Raw genomic sequence first — 12,951 nt, forward strand, 5'->3', positions numbered from 1 at the left:
TACACGCTGCGTAAAGAAGTGCTTCCTTAAATCCAGCTTGAAATGTTCTCCCGCTAATTTCCACCTATGGCCACGAGTTCGTGTATTTAAACTAATGCTGAAGTAACTATTTGGTTGAACAGCATCCAAACCTGTTAGAATCTTATATACCTGGATCATGTCCCCCCTCAATCTCCTTTGCTTGAGACTGAACAGATTTAGCTCAAGTAACCGTTCCTCGTATGACATTCCTCTAAGACCAGGAATCATTTTTGTGGCCCTACGCTGCACCTTTTCTAAGGCCACAATGTCCTTTTTAAGATATGGTGACCAAACCTGCACACAATATTCTAGGTGAGGTCGCTGTTTCCTATCTGTTAACCAGTTATCAATCCAGGTCGCTACGGTACCTAAAATACCTGTCGCTTTGAGTTTAAGTAGGAGCCTCTTGTGGGGGACAACATCAAAAGCCTTTTGGAAATCTAAGTAGATGACATCATAGGCCTTCTTATCATCAACTTCCTGAGTAGCTTCCTCAAAAAACTCTAACAGGTTTGTTAAACAGGATCTACCTCTCCTAAATCCATGCTGGCTATCCCGCAAAATGTTATTGGAGTCCAGGTAATCTATCATTTTCTCTTTGATTAAAGCCTCCATAACTTTACCAGTTATACAAGTTAGACTGATTGGCCTATAGTTAGACAAATTACTTCTATCCCCTTTTTTGAAAATAGGCGTTATGAAGGCGTGCTTCCAATCAGAAGGTACCACACCTTCAGATAAGGATTTTTGAAACAGTAAAGTTAAGGGTCGGCAAATAATATCCCTCATCTCTTTTAACACTATAGGTAAGATGCCATCAGGGCCCTGTGATTTATTTATTTTGAGCTTAGCTAGGCTTTGCAAAACATCTGCTTCAGTTATATATATATTAGCTATAGACAATGCTGGATAGGTAATAACTGGTAAATTACTAAGGTCCTCAACAGTGAATACCCGTGCAAAACTATCATTGAACTCATTTGCTATATCAATGTCGTTTACTATTATAAGACCCTTACTATCCTGCAGATTAGTAATTTCAGGTTTTAGAGCTCTTTTAGAGTTAAAATACTGGAAGAAACTTTTAACGTCATCCTTAGCTTCCAATGCAACCATCCTTTCGACATTTCTTTTAGCTCGTCTAATATCATTTTTTAACTCAGCCTGTAGACTTAGATATTCCTGCTTAATTCTGTCATCATCAGTTATTTTCCATTGCTGGAACAAAGCCCTTTTCCTCCTTACTTTATGCTTTATTTCCCTAGTAAACCACCTAGGTTGCAATTTCCTAGATTTATTCTTGCTGGAAACAGGTATGAAGTCCTCTTGCACTTGCAATAATGTGCTTTTAAAAAATTCCCAGGCCTCTTCAACAGTTTTGTTATTTAACTCCATCCAGTTCACAGTTTCTAGTTTTAGTCTCATACACTTAAAGTCAGCCTTCCTAACATTATATATTTTTGATTTGGACTTAGCTCTTCGAACACTAAACTTAACCTCAAATTTGACCATGTTATGATCGCTACTGTCAAGTGGTTCTAAAACGTCTAATTTACCAATCCTGTCCTGGTTATTAGAGAGAACAAGATCAAGAATGGCATCTCCCCTGGTAGGGGTGTTAACAAACTGAGTAAAAAAACAATCCTGTACTAATTCCACCATTTCCAGTTCATTTTCTGAAGAGCCAGTGACAATGTCCCACTGCATTCCTGGTAGATTAAAATCACCCATAACTACCACATCATTTTTATTGCTCATAGTCCTAATCTCACTGTATAACAATCTGCTTTCCTCAGCAGCTATATTAGGTGTTCTGTAACAAACACCGACAATTAGGCTATTTGAGTTTTTAGCATCTAATTTTACCCATATTGCTTCCGTAGTTTTATTTATATCAGTAAGTTCCCTTGCCTGCAAGTTTTCCTTTACATATACTGCAACACCACCTCCCTTTTTTCCTATACGATCCTTACGGAACAACGTGTAACCATCCATATTATATTCTTGTCCATCCTTTTCACTCAACCACGTTTCAGTTATTCCTATAATATCATAAGAGTCCGATGAGATAAAAGCCTCTAAATCATGAATTTTATTCCTAATACTTCTGGCGTTTAAATACAGACAACAAAGGGTAGGCCTATTACGGTGCCCACTTACAATATGATTATTTGGGGCTTTCCGTTTCCCCCCACTGACATAGTTAACTAACCTCCCTGCCCCCCCAGTCCCTAGTTTAAACATTCCTCAACGACTCTACACATACGCCTCCCCAATACACTGGTTCCCCTCTGGTTCAGGTGCAACCCATCCGGCTTGAACAGGTCCCACCTGTTCCAGAAGGTCCTCCAATGCCCCATAAACCTAAACCCCTCTTTCCTACACCATCCTTTTAGCCACGCATTTAATTTCCTTGTCTCAGCTAACTTAGCCTGACTTGCACGTGGCACGGGGAGTATTTCAGAGAATACCACCGTGGACGTTCTGCTTCTAAGCTTATTGGCGACTTCTATAAATTTATCCTGCAGAACAGCCCTTCTACCCTTGCCTATGTCGTTGGTGCCAACATGCACCACGACAACTGGATCCACCCCAGCTGGGGCCAAAAGCTTATCCACACGATCTGGAAGGTCTCCTACCTGGGCACCAGGCAGGCAAGACACCGTACGGGACCCTCTATCACGCGTGCACACATAACTGTCTACTCCCCTAATAATGGAATCCCCCACTACCACAACCTCCCTCTTCCTGGGGGGAGGGGGCTCCTCAGTGCCCAAGGGCCCACCTGCCTCCCCAGTCCGTTCCGGCTCTAAAGCTGGAAGAACCTGAAACCTGTTCGACACAGTCACCTCAGGTGATGCCGCCTCTGCAATGTGTGTACGCCCTTTCCTGCGTCTACGACCTACGGTCACCCAGCTCTCTCGACCTCTCTGCTCTTCATTCTCCCCCCTCCCGGCTAGTGGCGTACACACCTTCTCCCTAAAAGGCGTATTAACTTGCTCCTCTAACTCACTGTTGCATTGGATGAGAGCCAGTTGCTCCTCAAGGTCGCGAACCTTGACCATGAGCGAGTCCACTAGCTTACATCGCTCGCAGATGAAGTCCGACTGGACACTAACGTCCAGAAGGGCAAACATGTTGCAAACGCCACACTGAGCCGGCCCCATAATTAACTAACTCACTATGACCCCGTACTCCCAGCCCAGTAAATTTATATAGCGTATTTAACTTTAAAGATTAATTAGCGTACCGTTAAATGCAATAAAGTGCCGAGTACACTAAAATAAGTTACTTGGGTTGAAACGGAACTTAATTATTATTTTTATTTAAAATTTTAAATCCGATAAATTTACTACTACTTACCAAAAGAACTTCTGCCTGAACCAAGTATGAACTAAAAACAAAACGAAATCGAAATTGCTCTTGGGAGGTCGAAAAACCACAAAAACCCCCTCACAGCAGGCTACTGCCGGAGCGGGGAAAAAAGTGGAAAATGTCCTCCCGGCCCCGACTGGCGACCGAGCAAAGCTCAGGAGCAACTGCCCTTTTCTGGCGCTGAGTAACGTTACCGACGTTAGATATTATTAGCTATTTCGCCCCGTCGGTGTTTTTTATGGAGTTAAACGCGAACAGAAAACGCAGCTCACTGCCCGTAACAATCGCGCTGTTAATAAACAGACAGGACAGACAAGCACTCACGCCGACCAAAATAAGAACAATAAATAGAAATAACACAGCCACCCACTAAACAATTAAAGCACACAAACACTCAGAAAATACGTTCCAAACACCCCAAAAACAATCACAAACAATCCCAAAACAATCGCCGCAGCTCAACACCACTCTCTCGCAGTATCCCAGCAATCTCTTGCAGCAATCCCAGGATGCCTCCAGAAGCGCCGTCGTGTCCTGTGGGCCAAGACTCATGTGAAATGGACTGTTTCAGAGTGGGAAAGTGTCCTATGGTCAGACGAGCCCAAATGTGACATTCTTGTTGGTAATGAAGGGCGCCGTGTCCTCCGGGCTAAAGAGGAGGGAGACCTTCCAGCGTGTTATCAGCGTTCAGTTCAAAAGCCAGCATCTCTGATGGTATGAGGGTGCATGAGTGCATACGGTATGGGCAGCTTGCATGTTTTGGAAGGAACTATGAATGCTGAAAGGTATATAAAGGTTTTAGAGCAACACATGCTCCCCTCCAGAGGACGTCTGTTTCAGGGAAGGCCTTGTGTATTTCAGCAGGACAATGCAAAACCACATACTGCAGCTATTACAAGCACATGGCTTCGTCGGAGAAGAGCCCGGGTGCTGAATTGGCCTGTCTGCAGTCCAGATCTTTCACCTATAGAGAACATACAGTAATATACAGGCCAACAGAGCATGCAGATAATTACCTGTGACACCCATGGTGCACTGTGAGCAGGTATACAGGCCAACAGAGCATGCAGATAATTATCTGTGACACCCATGGTGCACTGTGAGCAGGTATACAGGCCCACAGAGCATGCAGATAATTATCTGTGACACCCATTGTACACTGTGAGCAGGTATCAGTACTGACTACTTTTTATATTGAGTCACATGTTTTATGTGAATTACTTTGTACTGAACTGAAGGCCAGTATTTGTCACTGTGAATATGTTGTTGCAGACGTCCATCCAGAAATCAGAGCTGGGGGAAAAGATAAGGTCCTTATTCCAATTAATTTTTGGTACAAATATCAATGTGTCTGTCGCAGATGGAGGATTATATATTCTAGAGGTTTCTTTTTATTTTTAAGTTGCAGAATGTTGTCTCATCTGAGGAGGATTCAGTGTATTATGTGTGAGGTTCATTTTGGTTTTGATGCTGGATTCAGTTAGTAAATATTAGAAAAATTGCTTATTCTCAACTCGTATTTATGGATTAAGTCTTCGAATGTCATGAAATGACTGTTACTGAAAAGGAGGTGGAGATGTGTAATCCCTTTCTGTCCCCGTGAGTGATAGTGAATGGTGATATTGTGAAGTAGGAAGTCCAGATTATTCCAGATTAGTGTGTATTTACAGGGTCTGAGAGTACAGTTAGTGATTTTACTGGCTTTCCACTGGGCTGTCAGTGCTGTGGAAATGGCAGCACTGTGTTGTTAAAGCAGTTTTGTTTCTTTAATGAAATTTTGAGTAAGTCTGCATGTCTGAGATTTTTACAGTACAGCTGCTCCTGCTGTAACCATGAGCTGCTGTTACTGCTGTAGTGTGACCATTTAGTTACGTCTTGCAGTTGATTTGCTAAGTAATAATGAAGACAGTGAGAATATTATGGGTTTTTTTCCAGTTTATTGTGTAGTTTGATAGATTTGAAAAGGTATTAATAAAATAAAAATTTCATATTTTGAGGGTTTCATAAAAACAGCAAGATATCATCTGCATAGAGATTAATTTTGTGTTGTTATTAGTATGAATTCCATTTATTTCACTGTTCTGTCGTATTGCTGCCACAATTGTTTCTATGAAGATGGCAAACAGTGAAGGAAAGAGTGGGCATGCAGGCCGTCTTCCCCGTCGGAGTGTGAATGCAGGTGATGTGATCCCATCTGTGACACTGCAGCTTTGGGTGAGGTGTACAGTATTTTAACCCAGTGGGTGAACGATTCTCCAAAGCCAAATCTATGCAATGTATTAAAGAGGAATGTCCAACTGACTGTCAGATGCCGTTTCTGCATCTAATGATGTAATCATGGGTTTAGTATGGGTATGCTGAGCAGTCTAGACTAAATTAAATAATCTATAGATGTTGTCCGAGGCATGTCTGGTCTTGATGAAATCTGTCTGATAAGGATGGATTATAGTAGGAATGACTGTCTGTAACTGAGTGGCGAGAGCTTTTGTAATGATTTTCAAGTTATTCATTAATGAGAGTGGCGGGTAACTGGAGGGTTGTGTTGGGTCTTTATCAGGTCTCAATAACACTGTAATGGCCGGTAACTGGAGGGCTGTGTTTGGTCTTTATCAGGTTTCAATAACACTGTAATGGCCTATAGATTTCTGCAGGGTAACCATCCGGTCTGGCGATTGGTTGTTAGGCATTTGGTTGAGGACCTTATGGAGTTCTTCTGATGTTAATGGTGCATCAAGCAGAGGTGGAGATTTCAGGTCCAGGGAGTACAAATCCAGACCAAGATTTTGTTTCAACAAACCAGTTGAGTCTCTGTGATTGTGACTCTTTATATTCATCTGGTTGGTTGAAACAAAATCTTGGTCTGGATTTGTACTCTCTGGACCTGAAATCTCCACCTCTGGCATCAAGGGCATCTGCTGTTTCATTGGTTAATATGGGTAAGTCTAGATTATTTTTAAATGATTCTATATCAACTGGATCTGGTTCTGAGAAGTATAGGTTCTTATAAAATGTTCAAAAGATGTTAATTTTGTGTGATTATTGAAATATTTATTAGAGGAATCACTTTTGCTTAAAAGTAATGCTTGTAATGGTCAGGTGATCTTATTTATTGTGGATTTTTTTCCCATGTTTCTGCAGACTGTCAGGCTGTAGAGTCACAGAAGAAGGCTGTTCTTCCCTGGCTTCAGCTCTGAGATCAAACCCCTCACACCTGAGAGAGCTGGACCTGAGCTACAATCACCCAGGAGACTCAGGAGTGAAGCTGCTTTCTGCTGTACTGGAGGATCCCAGCTGTAAACTGGAGAAGCTGCAGTGAGTACAGAGTGTTTGTCTGACACGCTACAGATACTTATGCATGTATGTGAAGAAGAATCACCAATAAATAAATGCATACAGTAGTACTATATCATTCTGCTTCTCCTGTAGTGTGGATTACGGTGGAGAGTGCAGGACCAGAGCAGGCTTACAGAAATGTAAGTGTCTTTGCATGTTTTTATTAATAATACCATGAATACTACTGTATGTTATGGTTGTATTCACACAATTGTTGTGATAAGTGGCTTTTTGCACTGTGTGTAGATGGATTTCCATGTTTGTGTTTAGGTGAGTTTCATGTCATTTTAGACAAACATCCAAACGCGAAACAAAAAATCAAAATCATCACCAAAACACTATCAATTAATTTAATCGGTTTTTAAAATATTTTTTGCAAATGCTTTATAGCTGCTTGTATTATCTTCGTGTTTGTGTGGGAGTGTAGGATGGTTAAATATATTCTGAATTAGTTATACATATTTAATTTCACAAAAAAAGAATCCTTTGCATTTGTTCTTTTTGCGGATGCCGTGAGTGTATGTGTGTTCTGTGTGAGATTCGTTAGTATTGTCCTAAGGAGGCACCTGTAGGCAGTGAGACCGGACTCTCTCCTCAAGTGCAAAATGTGAATTTGCATTTTTACAGGGTGGTTCTGGAACATTCCTTAAAATTCATGAGAGAATATTACTGATTGGTCACTGAATCCCTTAAACCAGGGGAGCCCAAATCCAGTCCTGGAGGGCCAGAGTCCTGCACATTTTTGGGTTTCCCCTCATTTAACACACCTGATTCATCTCCTTGTGCTAATAACCACACAGCTCTTGAGCTGAATTATTTATGGTGGAACAGGGAAAGAACTTTGCTACACAGGGCACCGGCCCCCCAGGACTGGATTTGGACACCCCTGCTTTAGGTAGAAGAAACAGGCAGCACAAGTCGATGTTAACTGGCCAATGAGGTAGTGCCCCTCCCATAAATATTAATCAGCTAGCCAATCGCGTATGGCTTCGCTCATGAATATTAAAAAGTTCTCCTGATCCACGATGCCAAAAGAAATTAGCGCCCAGGACACATTGGATGTGCGGCGGAAAATATCAAATTTCATTTCGGCGCCCATGTTAACAAATTAGAGCGGCCGCGTGCGTGCGCGAGATGCGGGGCTCACGCCTCGCGGCAGCGGCGCAGGATCTACAGTCACGCGCGCGGTAAGCGGTTCTCTATGGAAGCGTGTTGCATTCATCTGGGGGAAATTAAATCTGTTTTTCCGAATTAATGAGATAATAATCCCGTTTTTCAGAGCAATATTTTTCTGAATTAATGAAAACCTTCCTGTTTTTATGATGCGCGCACGATCTGTGCCGGAATCATCGTTTATATCAGAATCCAGATCCAAATGTTTATTAAATATCACTTTAAACGTGTAATAATATTACTTAAATATTCTGTTATTGATGGCCATTTTCGAGCCGGATGCGCCGGAATTAGTTTTGAAGGAAAGACACTGACTTTAGTATTGATCTCTGGTGCCGTTTTGTGGTAAATATGCTTGTGATGAATATGTCTGATGAATGTCGCTGCTTTGTCATTTTTTTATTAAATTAATTAAGCTGTTAGTTTAGCTCGCGCCCCATTTTGGCGGCTCTTCCCGCTGCCGTCGCGCGCCCACTTTATGTTTCATAAACTTCAGTTCCCGCTTCGTTAGGGGAAGCTGTGCTGTTTTTATATCGTACAGAAACATAAAGTACAGGCGGCCTGATGGGATTAATAATTCTTCCTCCTGCCTACAGACTCCTGCCAGCTGACGCTGGACCCCAACACAGCAAACAGACTCCTGTCTCTGTCAGGGGGGAACAGGAAGGTGACATGGGGGGCAGAGCAGCCATATCCTGATCATCCAGAGAGATTTGACAGCCGCCCCCAAGTTCTGTGCAGAGAGAGTCTGACTGGTCGCTGTTACTGGGAGGCTGAGTGGGATGGAAATGCAGTCCTGATAGGAGTCACTTATAAAGGAATCGAGAGGAAAGGAGGGAGTGAATGTTGGCTTGGAAACAATGACAAGTCATGGAGTCTGTACTGTGATACTGACAGTTACTCTGTCCGGCACAATAATAAACGGACTCTCATACCCATAGAGCCCTCAGGCTCCCGCAGAGTAGGAGTGTATCTGGACTGGGGGGCTGGTGCTCTGTCCTTCTACAGAGTCTCCTCTGATGGACTGACCCCCCTGCACAGATTCACCTCCTCATTCACTGAGTCCCTCTATCCAGGGTTTTATGTTTATAGAAACTCCTCAGTGTCACTGTGACGTGTTGCTGGTTCTCCTGCAAAAAGGTCAAATCTCTGCTTTTTAACCTTTATAATCCTTTTCACTCTGAAATGTACAGAACTGTGCAAAAGTCTGAGGCAGGCAAAGAAAATGATGTTTAGATTATCCTGCTGTTGGTGTAAAACTATGATATGATGCCTGTCAAAGTGTGTCAGCTTCGCCATTTCAGAACCTCTGCTAAAATCATCCTAGTATTTGCAGTGACCGTCCAGTGCAGCCATGTATTGTTTGACTTGGCCACTAACAGACCTCATACAGCTAGTCAATCTGTCACTGACTTTTTAAACCAGTATGTTTAATTATTTAACTGAGCTGTTGGTGAAATTTAACAAAATCATGGAACGGCTGAGGTGCCCCTGAGGAGAAGTTTGGGAACTGAAGCGGTGTTCATCTAGCCATCCAACTAGATATCAGTAACTTTTTAGGAAACAGAAGAAATTATTACTAGTTTTTATTGTGTTACTCTTAATTTTCAGACGTTCTAATGTTAAATTGTATTTTTTGTTCTAAGCCAAAGTACACTTGCTACCCAGATAAACAGCTTTAAACATTTCTTTGGACTGACTAAGACTTTTACACAGTACTGTATGTTTGACAAAAAATAAATGACTGTGTTCAGTGAGCTGAATAAACATGAAAAATATTGTTTTTTATACGTTTTCTCTCTGACTAAAATGTAATTAAATGTAATCCTGATTCGGGGGGGGCTATCCCCTTCTCCTGTACATGTACATTTTATATATTATATATTTATGTCCATTTACTGTATTCCCTCCCTGTACAGTGACAATAAAGGCTTTCTGTTCTGTCTTATTAATGTCCTGCTTCAGCGTCACCCAAAGCATAACTGAGTAACATAATGAAACCACAGTCTGCTGGATTAAGTTAAATTCACTGTATTACTGCAGCTGAACAAAACTGACACAATGACTGTCAATCAGTGTATAAAATAATCATTTAACTAGAGACATAACAGACTGAAAAAAACTGGAAAATATAATTATGTCCTGGTTCAGTGGATTAAAGTAAATAAAATTATTATTAATATATTTAAATAAAGAAATTTGATTTGTTAAATAATTAACACCCTTGCCACCCCCACCCCCCAGTAATAGGTCTGGTTGCTCCCCCGTTGGACAGAACAGGCGGGTGCCCAGGCAGCCTTGCCACCCCCCCCCCCCCCCCCCACTGTAAAAGATCTGGCTACTCCCCCGTATGATAGAAGGGGCAGGTGCCCAGAGACCCTTGCCAGCCCCACCCCACTGAAAAAGGTCTGGTTGCTACCCCCGTCGGACAGAATGGGCAGATGACCAGGCAGCCTTGCCACCCCCACCCCACTCTAAAAGGTCTGATTACTCCCCCGTAGGATAGAAGAGGCAGGTGCCCAGGCAGCCTTGCCACCCACACCCCACTGTGAAAGGTCTGGTTATGCCCCCATCAGACAGAACGGGCATGTGCCCAGGGTCCCATACCCCCCCCCCCCCCCACCCCACTGTAAAGGTCTGGTTATGCCCCCGTCGGACAGAAGGGGCAGGTGCCCAGACACCCTTGCCACCCCCACCCCACTGTAAAAGGTCTAGTTACTCCCCGGTAGGATCGAAGGGGCAGGTGCCCAGGCAGCATTGCCACCCCCACCCCCCCGGAAAAGGTCTGGTTAAAGACCTGTCAGACAGGACGGGCAGTTTCCTAGGCAACCTTGCCACCCCCACCCCACTGAAAAAGGTCTGGTTATGCCCCAGTCAGACAGAATAGGCAGGTGCCCAGAGACCCTTGCCACCCCCAAACCACTGCAAAAGGTCTGGTTATGCCCCGTCAGACAGAACGGGCAGGTGCCCAGGCACCCTTGCCTGCCCAACACACTGTAAAAGGTCTGGTTATGCCCCCGTCAGACTGATCAGGCAGGTGCCCAGGCACCCTTGCCACCCCCACCCCACTGAAAAAGGTCTAGTTATGCCCCCGTCAGACAAAAAAGGCATGTGCCCAGGCACCCTTGCCTGCCCAACACACTGTAAAAGGTCTGGTTATGCCCCCGTCAGACAGAACGGGCAGGTGCCCAGGCACCCTTGCCACCCCCACCCCACTGTAAAAGGTCTGGTTATGCCCCCGTCAGACAACGGGCAGGTGCCCAGGATCCCTTACCCCCACCCCCCCCCCACTACAATGTAAAAGATCTTGGTACTCCTCCATAGGACAGAAGAGGCAGGTGCACAGGCACCCTTGCCACCCCCTCCCACTGAAAAATGTCTGGTTCTCCCCCGTCGTACAAAAGGGGCAGCTACCCAGACACCCTTGCCACCCCCACCCCACTGAAAAAGGTCTGGTTCTCCCCCATCGGACAAAAAGGGCAGCTACCCAGACACCCTTGCCACCCCCACCCCACTGTAAAAGGTCTGGTTATGCCCCCGTCAGACAGAACAGGCAGGTGCCCAGGCACCCTTGCCACCCCCACCCCCCTGTAAAAGGTCTGGTTAAAGCCCCGTCAGACAGAACGGGCAGGTGCCCAGGCACCCTTGCCACCCCCACCCCACTGTAAAAGGTCTGGTTATGCCCCCGTCAGACAGAACGGGCAGGTGCCCAGGCACCCTGACCACCCCCACCCCACTGAAAAATGTCTGGTTCTCCCCCGTCGTGCAAATGGGGCAGCTACCCAGACACCCTTGCCACCCGCACCCAACTGTGAAAGGTCTGGTTATGCCCCCGTCAGACAGAACGGGCAGGTGCCCAGGCACCCTTACCACCCCCACCCCACTGTAAAAAGTCTGGTTATGCCCTCGTCAGACAGAACGGGCAGGTGCCCAGGCACCCTTACCACCCCCACCCCACTGTAAAAAGTCTGGTTATGCCCCCGTCAGACAGAACGGGCAGGTGCCCAGGCACCCTTACCACCCCCTCCCACTGAAAAATGTCTGGTTCTCCCCCGTCGTACAAAAGGGGCAGCTACCCAGACACCCTTGCCACCCCCACCCCACTGTAAAAGGTCTGGTTATGCCCCCGTCAGACAGAACGGGCAGGAGCCGAGACACGCTTGCCACCCCCACCCCACTGTAAAAGAACTGGTTATGCCCCCATCAGACAGAACGGGCAGGTGCCCAGACACCCTTGCCACCCCCACCCCACTGTAAAAGGTCTGATTACTCCCCCGTTGGATAGAAGTGGCAGATGCCCAGACACCCTTGCCACCCCCACCCCACTGTAAAAGAACTGGTTATGCCCCCATCAGACAGAACGGGCAGGTGCCCAGGCAGCCTTGCCACCCCCACCCCACTGTAAAAGAACTGGTTATGCCCCCATCAGACAGAACGGGCATGTGCCCAGGCAGCCTTGCCACCACCACCCCACTCTAAAAGGTTTGGTTATGCCCCCGTCAAACAGAATAGGCAGATGCCCAGACACCCTTGCCACCCCCACCCCACTGTAAAAGAACTGGTTATGCCCCCATCAGACAGAACGGGCACGAGCCCAGGCAGCCTTGCCACCCCCACCCCACTGTAAAAAGTCTGGTTCTCCCCCGTCGTACAAAAGGGGCAGCTACCCAGACACCCTTGCCACCCCCACCCCACTGTAAAAGGTCTGGTTATGCCCCCGTCAGACAGAACGGGCAGGAGCCGAGACACGCTTGCCACCCCCACCCCACTGTAAAAGAACTGGTTATGCCCCCATCAGACAGAACGGGCAGGTGCCCAGACACCCTTGCCACCCCCACCCCACTGAAAAAGGTCTAGTTATGCCCCCGTCAGACAAAAAAGGCATGTGCCCAGGCACCCTTGCCACCCCCACCCCACTGTAAAAGAATTGGTAATGCCCCCGTCAGACAGAACGGGCAGGTGCCCAAGCAGCCTTGCCACCCCCACCCTACTGAAAAAGGTCTGGTTATGCCCCCGTCAGACAGAAGGGGCAGGTGCCCAGGCACCCTT

At 45.7% G+C, this 12,951-nt stretch overlaps 2 protein-coding genes across 6 annotated transcripts in view; one reads left to right on the forward strand and one right to left on the reverse strand.

The window, feature by feature from the left end:
• LOC125721947 (uncharacterized) overlaps positions 1 to 3,555 on the reverse strand; it is a 235,463-nt gene extending 231,908 nt beyond the window's left edge. The window contains exon 1 of the mRNA XM_048998184.1: positions 552 to 3,555. Coding sequence (XP_048854141.1) covers positions 2,253 to 3,188 — 936 coding nt within the window. The 5' untranslated portion in view covers positions 3,189 to 3,555 and the 3' untranslated portion in view covers positions 552 to 2,252. The remainder of the gene's footprint in view (positions 1 to 551) is intronic.
• Positions 1 to 9,847, forward strand: part of LOC125721935 (NACHT, LRR and PYD domains-containing protein 12-like) — a 67,401-nt gene extending 57,554 nt beyond the window's left edge. For 4 of the 5 annotated variants that reach the window (XM_048998147.1, XM_048998151.1, XM_048998148.1 and 1 more), the window contains 3 exons: positions 6,535 to 6,708; positions 6,823 to 6,869; positions 8,499 to 9,847. In XM_048998147.1, the coding sequence (XP_048854104.1) occupies positions 6,535 to 6,708; positions 6,823 to 6,869; positions 8,499 to 9,016 (739 nt within the window). In that variant the 3' untranslated portion in view covers positions 9,017 to 9,847. The remainder of the gene's footprint in view (positions 1 to 6,534; positions 6,709 to 6,822; positions 6,870 to 8,498) is intronic. The other variant, XM_048998150.1, reaches the window with a different exon arrangement.
• The last annotated feature ends 3,104 nt before the right edge of the window (positions 9,848 to 12,951 follow it).

Source organism: Brienomyrus brachyistius, unplaced genomic scaffold (genome assembly GCF_023856365.1).
Source record: "Brienomyrus brachyistius isolate T26 unplaced genomic scaffold, BBRACH_0.4 scaffold36, whole genome shotgun sequence".
In the NCBI taxonomy this organism is placed as follows: domain Eukaryota; kingdom Metazoa; phylum Chordata; class Actinopteri; order Osteoglossiformes; family Mormyridae; genus Brienomyrus; species Brienomyrus brachyistius.